Source organism: Ascaphus truei, chromosome 1, assembly GCF_040206685.1.
Source record: "Ascaphus truei isolate aAscTru1 chromosome 1, aAscTru1.hap1, whole genome shotgun sequence".
Lineage (NCBI taxonomy): Eukaryota > Metazoa > Chordata > Amphibia > Anura > Ascaphidae > Ascaphus > Ascaphus truei.
Window position 1 is genome coordinate 30,310,219 of NC_134483.1, and position 21,957 is coordinate 30,332,175.

General features: G+C 41.7%; 1 protein-coding gene across 6 annotated transcripts in view; it reads right to left on the reverse strand.

The window, feature by feature from the left end:
• Nucleotides 1-21,957, reverse strand: part of EPG5 (ectopic P-granules 5 autophagy tethering factor) — a 133,624-nt gene that overhangs the window by 49,209 nt on the left and 62,458 nt on the right. For all 6 annotated transcript variants that reach the window (XR_012799090.1, XM_075585457.1, XM_075585447.1 and 3 more), the window contains exons 14-22: nt 15,254-15,418; nt 14,084-14,203; nt 13,327-13,565; nt 6,677-6,817; nt 5,507-5,651; nt 4,072-4,269; nt 3,137-3,247; nt 2,217-2,339; nt 1,402-1,568 (exon numbers count right to left, since the gene is read on the reverse strand). Coding sequence is in view for 5 of the 6 variants with exons in the window: in XM_075585457.1 (XP_075441572.1) it covers nt 1,402-1,568; nt 2,217-2,339; nt 3,137-3,247; nt 4,072-4,269; nt 5,507-5,651; nt 6,677-6,817; nt 13,327-13,565; nt 14,084-14,203; nt 15,254-15,418 (1,409 nt within the window). In the remaining variant the exon portion in view is untranslated. The remainder of the gene's footprint in view (nt 1-1,401; nt 1,569-2,216; nt 2,340-3,136; nt 3,248-4,071; nt 4,270-5,506; nt 5,652-6,676; nt 6,818-13,326; nt 13,566-14,083; nt 14,204-15,253; nt 15,419-21,957) is intronic.

Below are 21,957 nucleotides of genomic sequence, written 5' to 3' on the forward strand. Positions count from 1 at the left end.
CCTAAACCCCACTGAAAATGTTGTGGCAGGACCTGAAGCTGTCCATGCAAAGAAGCCCTCAAATGTCACTGCGTTGAAGCAGTTCTGTAAGGAGGAATGGGGCAAACATTTCTCAAACCTGATGTGAGACTGACCAGCAGTTACAGGAAATGCTTAGTTGAAGTTACTGTATTGCTTCTCAAGGTGGCTGAATCTGAAGGTTCACATACTTTTTCACACATGGATATTGAATGTTTAAATCATTTGTGAATAAATAAATATTGTAAAGGGATCATGTTTTTGTGTCATTTGTTTGGTCAGGTTATCGTTATCTATTATTAGGACTTCGATTAAAATCATAACATTTTAGGTTTGAAATAGGATTTTCACATACTGCAAGTAGTTCAAAAACATTTGTGTGTGTGTGTGTGTGTGTGTGTATCTATCTATATCAATCTCTATATCCATATCGACCGTGGCCCCTTGGAGAAACACTTACGAGCACATCCTCCTACTGTCCATGTACGTTCTTCTTAGATAACCATTTAGATTGAAAGCTCTTTCTAGCAGGAACTCATTTTTCCTAATGTTAATTTTATTGCCATTATATGTTACATTATTATGTCAAGTGTATTACTGCTGTGAAGCGCTATGAACGTAGATGGTTCTATATAAAGATATACTGTACATACTTATATATTGAACAAAGATCTCTCTCTCATACGAGAAATTAAAGCATAACTCAGCTGTTCCCTAAATCAACAAAGCTTCCGGGACGGAGCACAGAGATGGATAAAGTGAATGTATTATACACGCAACAATGTTTGTGCACATCTTTTAATGGAGGGGTTTCCATAATTGCAACACCTCAGGTACTCATGAAAAATAATCTGCGAGGTTCATAACATTTGTACACACTAATACACCAATGAAGAAATGACTTGTTGACCTAATAAAAGTGATCAATACATACAGATATAGCAGACGTCATTGCCCCAGTTAACGCGAGCCAACGCACAAAATAACACTTTATCGCCTTGGTCCAGGGGTTCTCGACTCCAGTCCTCAAGACCCCCTCCCTCACCCCAACAGGTCACGTTTTGAGGATATCCCAGCTTCAGTACTGGTGGCTCAATCAGTCCCTTCTTCAGCACAGGTGGCCCTTCGAATGAGCCACTAATTGACCCACCTGTGCTGAAGCTGGATTATCCTCAAAGCCGGACCTGGGGGTCTTGAGGACTGGAATCGAGAACCCCTGCTTTCAACAGCCGTACTGTTAAATAACGCATCGTGGTTAACATCTGCATGATGGACCTAGAGAGACAAATCAGTGTTTTTCATTACACACTGATCATTAACGAGCACGATTAGGAGAGCATCGGGGAAAGAGCGCTGTGACGGAGCAGGTGTGCGATCGCTTACCCATACTGCGGCCCTGGTCGGTGGAGGTAAAGGAGGAAGAACTTCTGCCAAAAAAGAGGTAAAAGGGGGTGATCTGCTGGAGTAGCCAGGGCCTGATGGGCCCAGCGATAGATCATTAACCTCTGCACTGAGGGCACAATGGGCAGCTTCAACTGCTGCTGTGCTTTCTGTGAAGAACAAGGAAAAGGATCATTAACAATACTAACTAACGAGAAACTTCACCCCTAAAACACAACTCGCTGCACACAACAGCAAACAAACCTCCAACAAAAACACTGAAACAACAAAGCTCTGAGCTATAAAGCAACATCTGCAACCAGATTTCCCTTCCTCATATATGCGAGTATATTGTTTCCTGCACCAATGGCAAAATGTGTCACACAATCCCATACACATATGACCTGGAAGCCTCTTCTCTTCCAGTGAGGACAGGTACCAATTGCAGCAGTGTAGTGAGCAATTAGCAGTTAGGCAACCATCAGGTGTTAAGGATATCCCTGCTTCAGCACAGGACTGAGCCCCAGAGTGAGTCACCTGTGCTGAAGCAGGGATATCCTTAAAACATGACCTATTGGTAGCCCTTGGGGACTGGAGGTAGCTACCCCTGCTCTACATGTTGTACAGTAACTTCCTTGGAGGTCATTACAGTCCATGAGCTTTCGATGCATCCCCATATACAAAAACACACATCTAAACAAACACACAGTTTTTCTGGGATCTACTATACAAAACTATTATATCTCTCACACAAATAAGGTAAGTAAGTGTTTCTTGTGCTATAGTGAACGTCAACGGGATATGAGATTCAGTCCTACCTTAATAGCCTGATCCGGTGTAATGGACGTATTGCTGACTAATTCCCATTCTACAACTCTGCGCAGCTGGGAATCGTCTTCAAACAGAGACTCGGTGTTCAGGACAGTCCAAGAGAACCAAATCTGAAGGCATGATCATGTACAGGGACATACAATCAGAGTGAGGCATCCTGAAGACAATATGTGCCGTACACAGGAACAGAACACAACATACAGTTTCACATCTGTCCTCCTAATCCATGTACGTCGTTCTGCAGCCTCAACCAACCTCTACTAACCTGAATAAAAACATCCCTGCTTATCAAAATATACAGGATATATACTCCACAATAGTCACAGCATGAAGAACACGTGACAGATGCAGTGTCATGTGTCATGTTTCATGTGTAGGTTTTATAGTTTAAATGTTGATAGATGCGTTTTCTTTAAAAAAAAAAAAAAATATATAAAAAAAAATCCCACAACTATAGTAATTTTTTTAATTATTTTTGAAAGTTTGAAATTGTTCCTGTTTTAATTTGCCATGGCGACTCTGAATAGATGGGCGCGATTGTCAACCTGGTTTGATCGACCCCAGTGATACCGTAATCAGACTTACACCCCCTTCCTGTAAAATGAGCCAGTGGGAAAGAGGGCAGGAAAAGGGAGATATAAAGCAGTGGTAAGAACAGAAAATCGTTCCCTAACCTTCTGGTTAGAATAGCCCCTAGACTGCGAGAAGCTGTTAATTATTAATGTTTCATTTAACGTAGCAGGTATGTTTGCAAACATGCGCAGGATAAACAACATCAAAATACTTATACTAGGCTGAAGTAACGCAAATACATGAAAAGTTACTATTAAATAGTAACTGTACTCTTCATGTCTGCTGCAAATTCTCAATGAAGATGAGTTACAGTATGTTACTTGCTTGGCAGTACCTGGGAGGGGTTGTAGTTTGATTCAATGAAAGAAGGTGTTACGTTGCCAGCCACTATCCAGCCCACGAAAGAGGACAGCAGACCCCGGTCAGAGTGATATCCCAGGGCCACCTGTGAGAGGAATGTCACCGATTCAATAATAAACAAGCAGCCGTCGGTTAAATAGGGAGGCAAATTACTGTTTACTTGCGTTTTTAACTTAACACGGGTGAGATGATGGCAAATCCTACAATATTCCCTTCTAATATCGCAACGCAACATTCTCCTTTCTGGTCTTCCTCTCTCACCACCTATCGCCTCGCCATAGTAATCCGATACTACACTCCTGTACTCCACTCCTCCTCCTCCGTTGCTCCGCTACACAAATGCCTGCCTTGGCCACCTAATATCCTTTAAAACTAAAAATCAGTCCTCACAAACTACACCCCAGATCTCATCTCCAAGTACACCCCAACATTCTCTCCACTCAGAGACGTCTCCTCCTCCTCCCTCAAATTCATTCCACTCCCACCTCCGAGACGTCTTCCCAGCTGCACTCCTCTGAAACTCAGTAACTCGCACGGTCATCTTCTTGCCTATCCTTCCCACACTCTTCAGAGGCCTATGCCACACCCTGCTGATATTCTCTGCGCGATGAAGAAACAGATTAGCTCACATCAACACCATCCCCAGTCATCCACCGAACCCTCTTGCCATACAGTACTTTCCAGTCCCACCTATTAGATTGTAAACTACACGAGGCCGGGAGCTCTTGACTTTGTGTTATGGATGAGCTAATTGATGTTAGTCTGTTATGCTTGTTATTCAAGCTTTAATCAACCCAAAATCATATTTTTTTTGCACAGGTTGAAAACGAATGCAATTGCACATTACTGTGTGACTCATTTAAAATGAACATCATTCCAGCCCTCAAACCTAGCAGTGACCCGCTTCACCTTGTGTTGTTGGTACAGCAGTTTCTGCACGCAGTCCTCTTGCATGTATCTGAACGCTGCTTTACACAACTGGTCCATCAGGTGCAGGGTGCCTTTCTCTCGGTGCCAGAGCTGCTGGCTTATGAGGACCTGAGTCCAAAACTCCAACACGGCCACAGGACCCACTTCATCGGGATTACTGCTTGCAGAGATATGAGCCTACACATACACAATGCATGCTTGTGTGAATCCTGCAGAATTACATACTGGGAGCTGGTTATGCAATAAAGATGGTAAAAAAAAAAACCCTGAATAAAATGCTAATCATTATACCCAAACCCGGTGCCGTCTCCTACAAATCTTAAGATTCAGCTTCATTTATTCCACCACTTTGGCCGAGTAAGAACTTTAAATCGCTTCCACGTGTGCCAGTCGTCTGTTAATTTTCTTAATGACCTGACCACTACACGTTTGACATCTGGCAGCGGAAATATGCACAGCCAGATGTAGCAAGAGCTATCGTCTCTGGAGCCGCGGCTGAAAAAGCTTAAAACCACGGCTCTGGCAATGGTTCTGCTGCGGCCCTGGCTTCTGGGTCCAACCCTCGGCAGGGATGATCATCCAGCACCGGGGCAGCTGCGGTCGTTGTCCCGAAAACAGTACGTCTTGCTACATCTGTACTTATAAAGCAGATGAATCAGACCGCTCACCTACATGTAGTCCTAAAAAGCATAGCAACAGGTGCATGGAGGGATATGATATATAGTATACAGATTTGACCCAAGAAGAGTCAAAAAGAAACCCCAAACAGAATGCACTCAATGCCAATATAATTACTCTTCTGTGGCCCAGCCATAGATACCTCCTTTAAGTCAGTCACATGACCAATACGGGATTGATAATATAGAAACCAAAAATAATAACATTGTATTTACATCAAAATATAATTACAATTATAGTTCAAAAATATTATTAAAATTCCCCGTAGTGGAGTAGTAGAGAACAGATAGTGATCTAGTTAAATCTCTCTTCAAAATTGTCCTAATAGACGGTTCTGTACATGTGCAGCCGGAGAGATTGCTGCAGGCTGTGACTACACACTTTTTTACAATACCTGTTGCTAGTTACTTGGCTACTTCATAATAAGTAGCAACTTAGCTTCATTGCACTAATCAAAGTTGCTTAATTAGCATGGGTACACTTTTTTTTTTAAATCTAACAGGTTATGGCAGTGTGGAAAGGGAACATAAGTGGTCCCAAAAATGATTACAATTATACAACTGTAGCTACAGAAGGTTTTGATATTGTTGCTTTTACTTGGACACATTTTACTTGAAACATTCTGCTCTACCACTTGCTAAGTGGCGAATGGATTATGACAAGATATGCTTCAAACTAAAAGTATACTGTTGAAAGACTGGCTGAAATGATGCCCATCCGCCATGCATTTCCTCACCTGGATCATGTTTGTAAGAAGTTTCACATTTTCTCCATAATTTATGCCAGTCAAGTGCTGGGTAACTTTATGGGTCATCTGTAGTGTCAGCCCCTGAGGAATGCCGCTGTCCAGCTGCAGGAAGATCTGAATGTAGGACACAAACCTACAAAGAGGAAAACCATGGACCACAGAATTGGTACTGGAGGGGTGCTGGAAATGTTAATTGCTGCATCACAGGATAGTTCAATGCTACAGTTTATGCTCCACAATTAGGTCTAGCTCCTTTCCCCCTGTAACAGCATGACATACATTGAAAATTTAGCAAATGCAACAACCTAACTAACAACTTACAAAAATCATATAAAACTTAGGTTTTTGGGGGTTATCCTTCTGCCAGATGATGTAATATGCAATGTTGAGGCTTCAAGTACTAGCCACCAGCAGACAGCTGGGTCCGAGGTTGTATTCTATATTTGCAGAATACTGAACATAAAAATAGTCATCGTCTGCACTCTAAAAGTTAGGAAAGGAGTGTAAACGTAGGACATGCGTCGAATCCCATAAAAATAATAAAAGGCAATTATATATTTTTGAAATTTTTTTTTTTAAACGTTTTTGACGTTTGGAGGTTTTGACTGCAATTTAAAAGTTTGGAGCATACAGCAATAAATACCGTAAGCATCAATAAAAAAGCTTTACGTTTGGAAAATGACTTCCATTTACAATACAGAATTCTTCAAATCACCCAGCACCCACACTTTCGTGCTGACCACGCTTCCAGCTAGTGTTATTGCTAACTAAACAGCAGCAAGGTGGCTACCTCGATGTAAGATTCGATTGCAGGTTTGGTATAAAACAGAATGGCTGATTTGCTGTGCATCCAAGATGCAGATTTCCAGACAGTATGAGCATATCCCACACTACTGCATGTAACAAACGACAGCTAACTCTTAAACACTAACTTGTTCATAAAGACTCCAATTCAAAAAGTATACTAAATCAATGCCATCTATCAGTTATCGGAGACAAAAGATAGCCCTGCTTGATGCTATGTGTTGTAGCAGCTTAATTACCAATGCAACCATTTATTGCCCTGAATTCAATCCCAGTACAATGTTCAGTGTGTAGTAGGATCCATTTGGGATACATTAAAAAAAAAAAAAGATAGATAGATTTGAGTTGGCTTACTCTTCATTCTTCAGAAGGTAATACTGGCATGAATAAAACATCGGCAGGATCTTATCCAGAATGTGTACTACTGCTCGGAGATGCCTGGACTGAACTAGCTCTCCCAATAAAGATACACCTTCAGCACAGAACTTGTCCACACTGCAAGGAGAGAAGAACAGACCTGTAACTCATTGGCAAGAGAAGCAACATAGATGTTTTGTGTTATACGCAGCACTAACACCATTATATAAAAAACACTTCTCTGTTTTGCACTGGTTGAAAACTACCTACGGATCCATCACTAAAACAGTGGACACAAATAGGTTATATTCAACAGATATACATCATTTAAACGTCTTGTCCAACCCCCTTAATGACATAGATGACTGAATATGGTCCTATAGTATTGCCCCTCATGGTGTAGATATCCATATTCTGTCATCCATGTAATCAAGGGGAAAACGGATACGGGACTGCTTCTTACTGCCTCTTACCTTCTCCCCTGCTCTGGGAGACACGGAGAGAGACTGCTTTCTGTCCCTGTGCGCGGCTCTTTGTCTGCTTACTGGCTGGCTGGTGGCTTGGAAGGATTAACACTGCGGGGGTCCAATTCAGAAGCATAAACCCCGCAGACTTAAAACACGTGGGCCACTTACTGTTTTCGGGGCCGCAATCGATTGCGGCCACCGTAGCGCATTGCCGCCACAGTCACGCGTGATCACGGCACCAAAAACAGCAAGTCTTGCTACATCTGCACATTGAAGGTATCACAACCATTGCTTACTGGGATACAAGAAAAACAAAAACTGTTCTGTCAAGAACTTTTGTATCGTTCAGGTTAATGTGACTTTTATCAACTGCACATTGTTTTTTCATTTACCAATTACTCTGTGACTGTTCTAGTCCAGATAGGAAATATATGTGCATGTCCAGAGCAAGGAAATCTCACTGGCCATGACTTGTGAAGCTGAAAGTTAGTGGCTACTGCAGAACCTCTTCGAAGACAGAGCCGTCTATCACCACTCCGCTTCCCGAAGTTATGACCCATAATGCCTTGCATAACGCTAAACAAGGCATGGTGACTTTGGGAAACAGAGTGGTGATTCTGCAGCAGCAGCAGCAGCAGCAGCGGTGTTTCCCACGTTGGCCCCTGCAGTGGATGAACGGCCTCTTGCTGTGGCCCTGTGCAGGCAAGTGAATATTTGAGCCCTGTGCAATCCCCGCACAGGTTTCCCAAAAATCCTGTTCCAGTCTCAACATCGCATTGGGTTTACATACACCGACTCTGGCCGTGCAAATAAGTACATTGAATATGTTACTTGTTTTAACCATTTCAGTGTTGGAGGGGTTCAACAGTAATCCCCCTAAAGTTTCAGTCTTTCGCATTCACCGCTTGTACCAGTTGGTTTAAGGAAGTACAAAACCATCCTAGCCACTGAAACACAGCTCTATTGCCCTTTAGGGCTCTTTAGTTTGAGGAAGCCAATAAAAAAACACCCTCATTCACATGCCCATTACTAGTATGTGAATAGCTATAGTTCTAGGAACTGGGACAGTTGTGGAGAAACCTTTTCAGCAGAATTGATGGTTACTTTTCTTACTCATTACTCTGAGAATGCTACAAATACCAAACTTGATGATGTAGAATATAATGCCAATTTAAATAGCTTTTATTTTGTTTTAGAAGAACCTGTTCTCACAGAGTTGACAAAAATGCCTCAGCCAGACTAAGTGAGATGGTGATGTTGATCTGGTTTTAGCTGGCATTAAACACACAGAGATACAGTACAGTGTGTGACAGCACGAGAATGAGAGACGCAGTACGAGAGCGAGAAACACAGCACGAGAGCGAGACACAGTATGTGACAGTCGTCTACTCTCTCACAATCTACTATCACATTCAAAAGGTAGCTAAAACCCATAATTTTTTCCTCCACAATATTACAAAGATACGCCCTTTCCTCTATTAGTCGACTGCTAAAACTCTGACACAGGCCCTCATTCTCTCCCATCCTGATTACTGTAATCTGCTGTCTGGCCTTCTTGCCTCTCAACTGTGTCTCTAAACGCTGCTGCCAGAATCACTGTTCTTTTTCCTAAATCTGTCTCAGGGTCTCCCCTGCTAAAATCCCTCTCCTGGCTTCCTATCAAATCCTGTATCACACACTCAATTCTCCTCCTCGCGTTTAAACTTTACACTATTTTCTGCTCCTCCTTATATCTCAGCCTTTCTCACTATACACCATCCCGTCTCTTGCGTTCTGCTCAAGGAGGTCTTCTCTTTTCCCCCGTTGTATCTAAAGGCCACTCCCGCTTTAAATCTTTCTCACCGACTGCCCCACACCTCTGGAATACTCTTCCTCTCAATATATTCAACTAGCACCCTCTCTATCCACCTTTAAGAGCCACCTAAAAACACACCTGCTTAACGAAGCACAAGAGTAGCTCCGTGGCCGATACTATACACCTCATACATAAACCTTGGCCCCTGCAGACGCACTTACCAGAACACCCTCCTGGAACTGCATTGCCATGATATAGTGAGCCATTTAAAGTGAGCTTTTTAAGTGAGAAGTTATAGTTAGACTATAGTTTGACTAGAGGTGACTGGTGACTGCATCTTTCTGCAAACTCTTTTACTCACGACAACAAACGGTAAGCTATTCAGATCACACTATGATCCCATGCTTGCTGACCTGCATATTTTAACCCCCCACCCCTTTACAACTTATTTCACTGCAGCCTCTCCCAAAACTGACTGCACAATACACTGAAACCCTGAACTGACTCTAGCATTGCAATACAGCTAAACATTTGACAAGGACCATGCACACCCGTTGTTTAGTCTGCACACACTCACTTTGTTCACAACAGCTCCTTGCAGCACTGCCTACCTCTGGCATCATGAACCTGCTATGTATCTTAACTTTTTTCTTTCTCCTGGCCTCATGGAGATGTTACTCCCTCTATACACTACAAACTCCTCCATCCTGGCCCACACCCAACATCACCATACACCCTGGACTACTCAAAAGCCTTGCACTATCTACTGAATGTTGGTGGAGAACTCTAAAAAGCAGCACACCAACCACTGCTCACTCTAATAGCAAACACCACAAATTTACAACCTACAAACAACTACCCAAATTCCTACTCGTACTGTTACTCTCTTTAGCAGGTGATATTGAACCTAACCCAGGTCCTCCCATTTCAGCTCTGTCCCATGCCCCTGAGAATTCCACCTTTAAATTCCAAAAAGGGCTATCTGTCGCCCATATAAATATCCGGAGCCTGCTGCCCAAGCTGGACGAACTAAGGGCATGGTGCCTTATGCATAAACCCAAAGCCATCATTCTTACAGAAACATGGCTATCCCCTAAAACCTCTGATGCAAATATCGCCATTCAGGGATACTCCATTTTTAGGAGAGATAGGTCAAAGAGAGGAGGAGGGGTGTTATTTTATATTGCAGACACCTTACAATTTACACTGTTAAATTGCCCACCAAGCCCATCCTCTTTTGAAATTCTAGTTGGCAAAATCTGCCTCCCCTTTTCTAAGCCCATCTTGCTTGCTGGCATCTACCGCCCCCCTAAAGCCCCTCTACAATCCCTGACTGATATCACCCAATTTCTTGGCTCCATTTCCTCTCTGAATGAGAAGAGTGAGCTGCTAGTTCTTGGGGATTTCAACTTCAATTGGCTTGACCCTAAAAACCACAAAATCCAGATACAACTCAAGTCACTTAACCTATCGCAACTCAATTCCCAACCCACACGGATAAACCTGAACTCGCATAACCATCCCTTGCTAGACTGGATTCTCTCCTCAAACCCCATCAGAATCCAATCCTCTGGCATCCTTCCTGACATTTTCAGTGACCATGCAATAGTGTACTGTGTAAGGAAAATTAAAACGCCCCAATCAAGCCCTAAAGTTCTCCTCACTAGAACATTTAAAAACTTTAACCCACATCAGTTTCTGGATGACCTTACCAACTGCCCATGGCACAGAATCGATTTAATTCCCGACCCTGATTCTGCGCTCGACTATTTCCAATCCGAGTTCTTAAAACTCTGCGATACCCATGCTCCACTACGCAAAATAAGGGTACGGGGTGCCCACCTTCCATGGGTTACAACTGACCTTATTGCACTCTACCAGCTCAGGGATGCCTTGTGGAAAAGCTACAAAGTAACTGGCACTACCAAGGATCTCAATCACTACAGATGCATGCGGAACATGTGCACAAGGCAAACAAGGCATGCAAAAGCACAATATTACTCTGACAATCTCCACCAAAATACATCAAACCCAGCTAACTTCTGGAAGGTTATCAACAATATATTCCAGCCTCCTAACCATCAACAACCAAGTAATATCACTAAGGGGGATATTACTCTGACAAACCCCACTGACATTGCAAATGCATTCAATGATTACTTTGTAGGGTGCGCCACTAACTTATTAGCAAAACGCAGCCCAAACCACAAATCTGAATCTCACCCTGGGAGTACCCCTATAGTCCCACCCCCTCCCAACACTGCCCACAATTTTCAATTTGGCCCAGTATCTGAAGAGATTATACAAGCGCTCCTCAAACTAAAACTAAGCAGCCAATGTGGACCTGACTTACTACAATCTAGGTTCCTACGACTTGGTGCCCCAGCCATTGCCAAACCAATTGCGTCCATAGTCAACTCTATCCTGTCTGCAGGCCATATCCCTAAGACCTGGAAAACTGCCAGAGTTGTCCCAATCTTCAAAAGTGGGGACAAAAACACTGTCTCAAACTACAGGCAAATCTCACTTCTCCAAATTCTATCCAAAGTCATGGAAAAATGTGTCCACTCCCAATTAAGCGATTTCTATACCAAGACAAATTTCCCTAGCCAATTCCAATCTGGGTTTCGTCCCAAACACTCCACCGAAACTACCCTGCTAAAAGTTTGCAATGAAATCCAGTGTGGAATGGAACGGGGACAACTCACTGGTGCAGTATTCCTAGATTTTGCAAAGGCTTTTGACACAGTTGATCATGCTATCCTGCTTAACAAACTCCAGAGCTCTGGAATAGGGAAGCATGCTTTAAATTGGTTTCAGTCCTACCTATCAGGAAGATCGCAACATGTGTCCATCTCAGACCCCCTGGATATCACCTGTGGTGTCCCGCAAGGCTCTGTTCTGGGGCCCCTACTCTTCTCAGTGTTCATTAATGATCTTCCCACAGCTTGTAAGGAAGCCTCAATACACATGTACGCAGATGACACAATCCTATATGCACACAGCCATAGCCTCTCTGACCTTCAACACATACTTCAGTCTGACTTTTTGAGACTCGAAAACTGGATTTCACTAAACAAACTGTTTTTAAACACTGACAAGACTGTAACAATGGTATTTAGGACCAAGACTAAATTTTTAAAGCTTCCAGTGACTGAGCTCCTGATCAGAACTAACGCTAACACCACCCTAACCCCTGTCACTAGTTTTAAATAACTGGGCTTATGGTTTGACTCCCACTTATCATTCGGGATGCACATTGATACCCTGACAACCAAGACCTATGCCAAACTAGGGGTACTTTACAGGAACAAATCCTCCCTAAGTCTCCTGGTCAGAAAGCGTATCGCACAGCAGATGCTAATGCCAATTATTGACTATGGAGACATAGTATATGGCTCGGCACCTCAAACCCACCTTAGCAAACTTGACACCCTCTACAATTCAATTTGTCGTTTTGTTCTCCAATGCAACTACAACACACATCACTGCGAAATGCTCAAAGAACTAGATTGGTCATCACTAGAGTCTAGGCGCAAAGTTCACCTTTCCTGTCTTGCCTTTAAATTCTTCATGGGCAAGCTACCCAGCTATCTGAACAAGCTCCTCATCCCTACCACTTGCAGCACTTATCACCTGAGATCAGACTCCAAAAGACTATTCATGGTCCCAAGGCTCAACAAAGTATCCGGACGTTCCTCCTTCTCCTACCGTGCACCCCAAAACTGGAACAACCTACCAGAGACTCTCACATCCAGCACCAGTTTAAGTTCTTTCAAATCTAAGGCTGTCTCACATTTTAATCTGGTCTGTAACTGTTTCACACGCCCATAATATATATTTTCTTTAACTGTGCACGCAATGTCTTGTATATAATGTATACCCTGTTCATTTCTGTAACTGTATTTGTAACCAAGTATTATTTGTTTTACTCTGTGCCCAGGACATACTTGAAAACGAGAGGTAACTCTCAATGTATTACTTCCTGGTAAAATATTTTATAAATAAATAAATAAATACTGTCTCTGTACGTTCTTCCTACCTACCAATTAGATTGTAAGCTCTTCGGAGCAGGGACTCCCTTTCTTAAATGTTACTTGTATGTCTGAAGCACGTCTTCCCATTATGTGTTATTTGTATTATTTGTTATAGATATGATTGTCACATGTATTACTGCTGTGAAGCGCTATGCACTTTAATAGCACTATATAAAGACGTGTACATACATACATAAATACATACATACATACAGTATGTGACAGTATGTTATTCCAGTTTGTTTAGAGCGGCTCTTATTGTAAACATGTGTTAACTAATTTTAATCTCTTCCTTATTTGGAGTTCACCAAGCAGTCCCTAAGCAATAGCTGTACATTGCTTATTTACCTGTGTCCTACTGTGGCGATGGCAAGTGCAATGTAACAGCCAATAGGGACTCCTGTCTTCACAGCCTTCAGCACAGGGTGAAGTACGAGCGTCTCCGTCAGATCAGGCACCGTGTCACACAGCTGTTCATGACGGTCATTTCTGTGCAGTTTAAGTCTCAAGACCAAATCCCAAGCCCACTGGTTAAACGAGGTCTCTGGAGTCTGCCCCGTGCGCACAATACTAGCCAAGTAAGACACCTAGAATGTATTTCACAAAACAATTAAATAAAAATGTCAGCGCAAACATTTCTAACAAGAATATAGTGCTGCACTCCAGCTGATAAAGAGTAGAATCTCGCTCTGCAGGGATCTGATCCTGAAAAGAGCAGAATCTCGCTCTGCAGGGATCTGTTCCTGAGAAGAGCAGAATCTCGCTCTGCAGGGATCTCTTTCTGAGAAGAGTTCAGTTGTTATTGTGAAAGTATGGTGACACAAACACCATTTGCATTAACAAATAACTGCTCCAAAAATTAAACAATGATGCTATAAAGTACAGATGTTATCGCACAATAACGTATTTTCGTTGTCACACGTTTTATTGTGCGATTTGCTGTGGCTTCATTTAAACAAATTGAGCTGCAAGTTACAACGCGCCAACTCGCACGAGAACGGGGCAAGAACGCCTGCTTCATCTGTGACGCACTAGTGACTGATCACATGGGGGTAAGGGCAGAGGGATCCATTTGACAAACAGGAATTGGAGATGGAGAGAATACCTGCTTTATACTTTCAGAAATGAGACCTGTATACGGCTTGTCAGTGATGTACTTCTGGTACGCTTCAAGCACCATGAGGGAAACTTCAACATGGACAGCAGCGTCGAGGTGAAGAGTGTTCTGTACAGAACATCAATACATCAATGCATGGAAGTCACACATACCACCCTTTCACAGCACTGCTGAATATTCTCTGTGCTAAGGCAGAAGGAGACATGCAGTTTTCCTGTGATACAAGAGAGCACTAACCTAAACTCCAGGTATTTTCCCTTGGAGCTGGGCACGATAGTTTTTAAAGGAGTTTGTCTTCTGCTAATAAAACACATTAAAAAAAATGTTTTAATGTGTAATAAAATGTATTGAGGAATATAGTAGGTGTGTCAGAGAGCAGCTCTGTATTGTGAATGGGATTTTATACCCAGTGTTGTGAACTTCATTCTTACTTTGGCCACCAACTCTGTTAGTTTAAATAGAACTGTTCAGTCCTATTTTTCTCAGTAATAGAAGATCTTGGACTTTTGAGCTGTGTACATTTACAGTACTTGGTTTTTGTTTGGCTTTCTAATCAGAGATTAAAAACTACACCTACAGGATTAGGTACAATATTTAACACAAACCCTAAGCACTACAAAAAGACGCAGTCAAAATGTAACTTCATTAATGACACTGATGAACCTGAATGGGTTAAAGCTTGATCAGTGAAATCTAAAACAAAAATCGGTCAACAATGTAAATGGAGTTGTTTTAGGTTCCTTATCTTCTGCCCTTTGCATCATTTTTATTACAAGCTAAACAAGAAACACTATCTGTGCTCAATTAATACTTTCAAACATCATTTAACAAAAAATATCTATACTTTCCTGAAACTTGAAATGATGCATCAAATAACCTATGACTACTAGTCAGTCAGTTTGGTCCTACACCTTTAAAATCATTGTTTGGTTTATCTAAAAACGGTTTGTTTGTTTTTTAAAGCCAAATATTCCTGTTTAAGGAAATGCTTTAACCCCCTGAATGCTAGAGGGGGTTAAAGCACAGGTGATTCAGTCTCTGACTGATCCTGAGTCACCTGTGCTGAAGCAGGGGTATCCTGAAAACCCGACCTGTTGGAGGCCCTTGAGGACTGGAATTGGTCACCCCCTAGGTCAAATACCTGAGCCCATAACTTACCCTTTCATTAAACCCCCAATTGAGCCCTTCCAGTATGATGCAGGCAAGTTTATTCTCCACGTGGGACAGGCTGTAATTGAGCAGCCAGTCACGGAGCACAGCAATCTCCGAGGCAGTGGGATTCCACCGATGTAAAGGCAATTCTTTAAACAAGTACAAGGAAACCTTACAGAAAAATAATAACATATAAGTTAAAATCACCCACTAAAAGAATACACATCAAGACAAAAATGTTGCTACGGCTTTGGAAAACAAAACCGCACCATATGTATATATAAAAGTACCCCAACCCTCCCAATCCTGATTTTTCTTTTCTTTGATAGATATAGATACATATAGTGCATTTTTTGAGCCTTTGACTTGCACTGCTATAACCTTGATATGCCTGTGTGGATGAGTCTCGTGTGTTTGTAAGCCACATATAGTGATAAAGATGTACAGTACAGTCTCAGTTAACCAACACTCCGTTTTATCCGACATGCCTAAACCCCCCCACCCACTTCTTCCTTACCAGGCTTGGCGGCGACACAGTGGGAGCAGAGTGGCACAGGAGTGAGGGAGTGGCAGTAGAAGACTATTTCAGTGGAGGGAAGACGTTGAGACAGCGGGCGGCGGTGGCAGGAGAAGACATCCAATCCGGAGCAGGAGCACACAGGTGTTACAGCACGTACCTTCCCTGCCGTCTCCTGTGCTCCTGCTCCGATAGAATGTCTTCGCCTGCCACAGCCAAGCCACCGCCGCCCGCTGTCTCAACGTCTTCCCTCCACTGACATAGTCTTTTACTGCTGCTCCGACTCCTGTGCCACGCCGCTCCCGCTGTGAGGGGTGGGGGGGGGTGTGTGCAAATGACGGATAATACTTTCCGTATTATCTGGCATTATTGGTTATCCAACACGGTATTGGTCCCGTTTAGGTCATATTTGTTTTAATATGAATCAATAGGTAAGCTACACACATTTGAAATGCAGTCTCAAAAATGGTAGAAATAGTAGTGTAGAAAGGTGGCGGTCACTGCAGAAACGGAGCTCAGTCAGGATACAATAAAATCAGCTTTATTTCACGGTGCTGCACATTACAGAGAGACCATCTCTGACGCGTTTCGTCTCGTAGCTGAGAATTTATCAAAGAGTACAATCTCTCAACATAGCAGGGTATCTAAATAGGCCGCCCTTGATCATCATTGGTTAGAACGCTAATGAGCCACAGTAGTGGGTGGTAACCTTGATTACACTATGAAAAACCATGAATGAACCGGGCAGTATACAATAGAACACCTGCATTGGATGGAATTAACACACATGCAGAAAATTAAAACAAAAAACTACTAATAACATATTAAAAACAAAGAAAACAGAAGTAACATGTAGCATCCGTATGAGTAATTATATAAACATATCACATCATGTAATGGAGGCAATATTCTTGCGGAGGAATATAGATGCTAAGGACATTTAACTAATGCATTATAATATGCCTCTCATTTGAAAGATAAACAATGTACCAACAATCTCAAAGAATGAAATATACACATCCCAAATACATGAGACTATATACAAATTGCATTAAGTCCATATAGGTACATATGTGAAAAAAGGGGGGATTGGTGTATGTGGGTGTGGGTTATAGACCGATGTATTTTATCGAATATACACTCCCAACACTCCCCACATGATCAACCCTGGAGGAAGTGTTTTAACTCCCAATCCAGGTTGATGCCATGTGGATGGAGAGTGTTGAGAGTGTATATCCAATACATCTCCTGTTTGTTTAGAACATTTTCTCTGTTGCCACCTCTGGCATGGGTAGGTATGTGTTCAATTGCTGAAAACGTGAAATTATTAATACCACCATTAGGGCATAGGGCAAAATGCCTTGCCACTGGATGGTCAAGATTCTTCTTTTTTATCAGGCGTACATGTTCAGCTATCCTGACTTTGAGGGGCCTGGTAGTACGCCCCACATATTGATGTCCGCAACCGCAGTGCAGAACGTATATAACGTAGCAGATATTGCAATTTAGAAAAATTTTGATAAAATACTTTCTAATCCTGGTGTTGTATGTAATGTATTTGGTTGGACGTGCATACTGGCACATGGAGCATTTCCCACATTTGAAAAAACCAGTTGGTATACTTTTAACCTTAGGAAATTTGGATCTAGTATCGAACATACTGGGGGATAGATGAAACGCTAAAGTATTCGCTTTACGATAAGTGAATCTTGGTCCCTTTTGTATGGCCGATTGTATATCTCTGTCTAACAACAAAGTGTGCCAATGCTTTGATATGATGTTACAAATTTGTTGCGATTGAGCATTAAATGTTGATATAAAAAGTGGACTCTGTAGTTTTTTGTGACTTAGAGATGAATTCCTACCTCTTATCACTTTGTCCTGTTTTTTGGTGTTGCGTATAAGGGTATCTCTATCTAGGGCATCTGCTTTAGTAAAAGCTGCTGATATGTCTTTTGAAGCATAACCTCTGGCCAAAAATCTGTCAGACATCTCTTTAGCTCTAAGTAGGAAAACCTCATTGTCTGAGCAGAGTCTTTTTAGTCTGACAAATTGAGCCCCTGGAATATTCCTAATTAGAGAGCGGGGATGACAACTATGTGCATTAAGCAACATGTTCCTCGAATTTGGTTTCCTATAGATGTCCGTCTGTATTGTCATCTGCTCGTCAATGTACAGGAACAAATCTAAATAATTGATATGATTAATGTTGTGCTCAAAAGTGAATTTTAAATTGAAAGTGTTGGTGTTTAGATAATCAATGAAAGAAAGAAGTGAGTGCTCATCACCTTTCCAAATTAGGATCAGATCGTCAATATATCTCTTATAGTAGATGATATGTTGACGAAAAGAATTGTCGCTGTGATAAATAAAACGTGATTCCCAAAAACCCATAAACAAATTAGCATATGATGGTGCAAAGCTCGTGCCCATAGCAGTGCCCATTTTCTGTAAATAAAAAAGTGAATCAAACAAAAAATAATTGTGAGTGAGTAAAAATAGTATAGAATCTAATAAAAAAGTGCAATGTGATATAGATAAGGTGGATAAATCCAAAAAGTGACTGACAGCTTTAAGACCTTGTTCGTGTTGAATAATAGAATACAGGGAGGTCACATCCAAAGTGACCCACCTGTATTCAGTGTGCCATGCAAGTTCCTGTACACTGACGAGGAAATCCGTCGTGTCTTTAATAAACGACGGCAGCTGAGAGACCAGAGGTTGCAAAAACCTGTCCACATACCGTGATAACCCATCTCCCAAAGATCCAATGCTCGCAATAATGGGCCGACCTGGAGGGTCAACCAGCGACTTATGGATCTTTGGGAGGTGGTGAAATATAGGAATCACGGGATGTGGGCAGGAGAGAAAGACAATTTCCTTATGATTGAGAACATAGAGCATTTTGCCCATGTCTAATAATTCCAACAATTCCAAACGATATTTGGAAGTGGGATTGCCAGTAAGGCGCTGATAAGTAGAGGCATCCTGCAACTGTCTCATTGCTTCTCGTTGATATTGGTCAGTGGACAAAACCACGAGTGCCCCTCCCTTATCAGCACTTTTAATGACAATGTCATAGTCTTTTTTAAGACAATCAATTTGTTGAATTTCGGTGTGTGATAGGTTCCCTGATTTAACATGGGAACATGAAATGCCCTTAGATAGTATACGCAAATCCCGTTCCACCAATCGTTCAAACATTGTGATTGACGGTCCCTTACTGAGGTTTGGACAAAATATAGATTTTTGTCGGTACCCGGAGTCTTCGTGGCCAAAAAATGGTTGTATGTAATTATTTAAAGGTTCACCCTGACTCTCCAATAAAGAGTCCATGTCCGAAAGGACACAAGATTCCTGAAAGTTCAATGGTTGCACAACATTCAAAATTGGTAAATTAGTAGTTAATCTAGCATTCCCCAACATGTTAGAGGTATCAGGTTCAGATTCACTTTTGGAAGAAAACATTTTTCTAAGAGATAGTTTTCGCGTGAATCGTTGGAGATCTATAACAGTTTCAAATAATTTGAAATTTTGGGTAGGCGCGAACCCCAGCCCCTTATTGAGGAGAGACAGTTGCTCTAAGGAGAGGTCAACCCCAGATAAATTAATAACATTATCGGGTATTTCTAATCGTATTTCTTTCTCTTGGACCTCCCTCGTCCCCCCTCGTTTTCCGCTTGGATCGCCGCGTTCCCCTCGACCTCTGGCTCCTGTCTCTAAAAAAGCCGTGGAAGGTTGCCCAGATGATTTAAGTGATTTTACTTGGGAAAAGGATGTAGAAGCTTTATTTTCATGTCTTGTTGGCCCTCTATCCCTCGAATATTCTGTAGGTCTATCAAACGAAACTGAATGTGATCTATATTCTGGGTCTGAAAATTCAGAATCTATACTTGAAGTTTCCATGCGTGTGTTTTTAAGAATTGATTTATTAGGTTGATTCCCTGACCCTCTTTTGGGATGTTGTTTCCTGCCCTTCGGGGTACTGGAGCCAGTAGCTTCTCTGACTACAATGGGTTTTTGCCAACAATAGACTTGGTTTTTTACGTAATCGACACGATCTCTTTCAAATTTGAGATGTTTTTTATCACTAATAGTGTCTTCCGTTATTTCAATATTAGATGATAAAGTTTTGTCGTTTTTAATAAATTGCTCTCTTTTTGAGAATGGTTGCAATTTTGTTTGAAGAATTTTGATCTCTGCCATTAAAATAGATTTTTCAAACAAAATTGCAAGAAGGGCAGGAAACAACATCCCAAAAGAGGGTCAGGGAATCAACCTAATAAATCAATTCTTAAAAACACACGCATGGAAACTTCAAGTATAGATTCTGAATTTTCAGACCCAGAATATAGATCACATTCAGTTTCGTTTGATAGACCTACAGAATATTCGAGGGATAGAGGGCCAACAAGACATGAAAATAAAGCTTCTACATCCTTTTCCCAAGTAAAATCACTTAAATCATCTGGGCAACCTTCCACGGCTTTTTTAGAGACAGGAGCCAGAGGTCGAGGGGAACGCGGCGATCCAAGCGGAAACGAGGGGGGACGAGGGAGGTCCAAGAGAAAGAAATACGATTAGAAATACCCGATAATGTTATTAATTTATCTGGGGTTGACCTCTCCTTAGAGCAACTGTCTCTCCTCAATAAGGGGCTGGGGTTCGCGCCTACCCAAAATTTCAAATTATTTGAAACTGTTATAGATCTCCAACGATTCACGCGAAAACTATCTCTTAGAAAAATGTTTTCTTCCAAAAGTGAATCTGAACCTGATACCTCTAACATGTTGGGGAATGCTAGATTAACTACTAATTTACCAATTTTGAATGTTGTGCAACCATTGAACTTTCAGGAATCTTGTGTCCTTTCGGACATGGACTCTTTATTGGAGAGTCAGGGTGAACCTTTAAATAATTACATACAACCATTTTTTGGCCACGAAGACTCCGGGTACCGACAAAAATCTATATTTTGTCCAAACCTCAGTAAGGGACCGTCAATCACAATGTTTGAACGATTGGTGGAACGGGATTTGCGTATACTATCTAAGGGCATTTCATGTTCCCATGTTAAATCAGGGAACCTATCACACACCGAAATTCAACAAATTGATTGTCTTAAAAAAGACTATGACATTGTCATTAAAAGTGCTGATAAGGGAGGGGCACTCGTGGTTTTGTCCACTGACCAATATCAACGAGAAGCAATGAGACAGTTGCAGGATGCCTCTACTTATCAGCGCCTTACTGGCAATCCCACTTCCAAATATCGTTTGGAATTGTTGGAATTATTAGATATGGGCAAAATGCTCTATGTTCTCAATCATAAGGAAATTGTCTTTCTCTCCTGCCCACATCCCGTGATTCCTATATTTCACCACCTCCCAAAGATCCATAAGTCGCTGGTTGACCCTCCAGGTCGGCCCATTATTGCGAGCATTGGATCTTTGGGAGATGGGTTATCACGGTATGTGGACAGGTTTTTGCAACCTCTGGTCTCTCAGCTGCCGTCGTTTATTAAAGACACGACGGATTTCCTCGTCAGTGTACAGGAACTTGCATGGCACACTGAATACAGGTGGGTCACTTTGGATGTGACCTCCCTGTATTCTATTATTCAACACGAACAAGGTCTTAAAGCTGTCAGTCACTTTTTGGATTTATCCACCTTATCTATATCACATTGCACTTTTTTATTAGATTCTATACTATTTTTACTCACTCACAATTATTTTTTGTTTGATTCACTTTTTTATTTACAGAAAATGGGCACTGCTATGGGCACGAGCTTTGCACCATCATATGCTAATTTGTTTATGGGTTTTTGGGAATCACGTTTTATTTATCACAGCGACAATTCTTTTCGTCAACATATCATCTACTATAAGAGATATATTGACGATCTGATCCTAATTTGGAAAGGTGATGAGCACTCACTTCTTTCTTTCATTGATTATCTAAACACCAACACTTTCAATTTAAAATTCACTTTTGAGCACAACATTAATCATATCAATTATTTAGATTTGTTCCTGTACATTGACGAGCAGATGACAATACAGACGGACATCTATAGGAAACCAAATTCGAGGAACATGTTGCTTAATGCACATAGTTGTCATCCCCGCTCTCTAATTAGGAATATTCCAGGGGCTCAATTTGTCAGACTAAAAAGACTCTGCTCAGACAA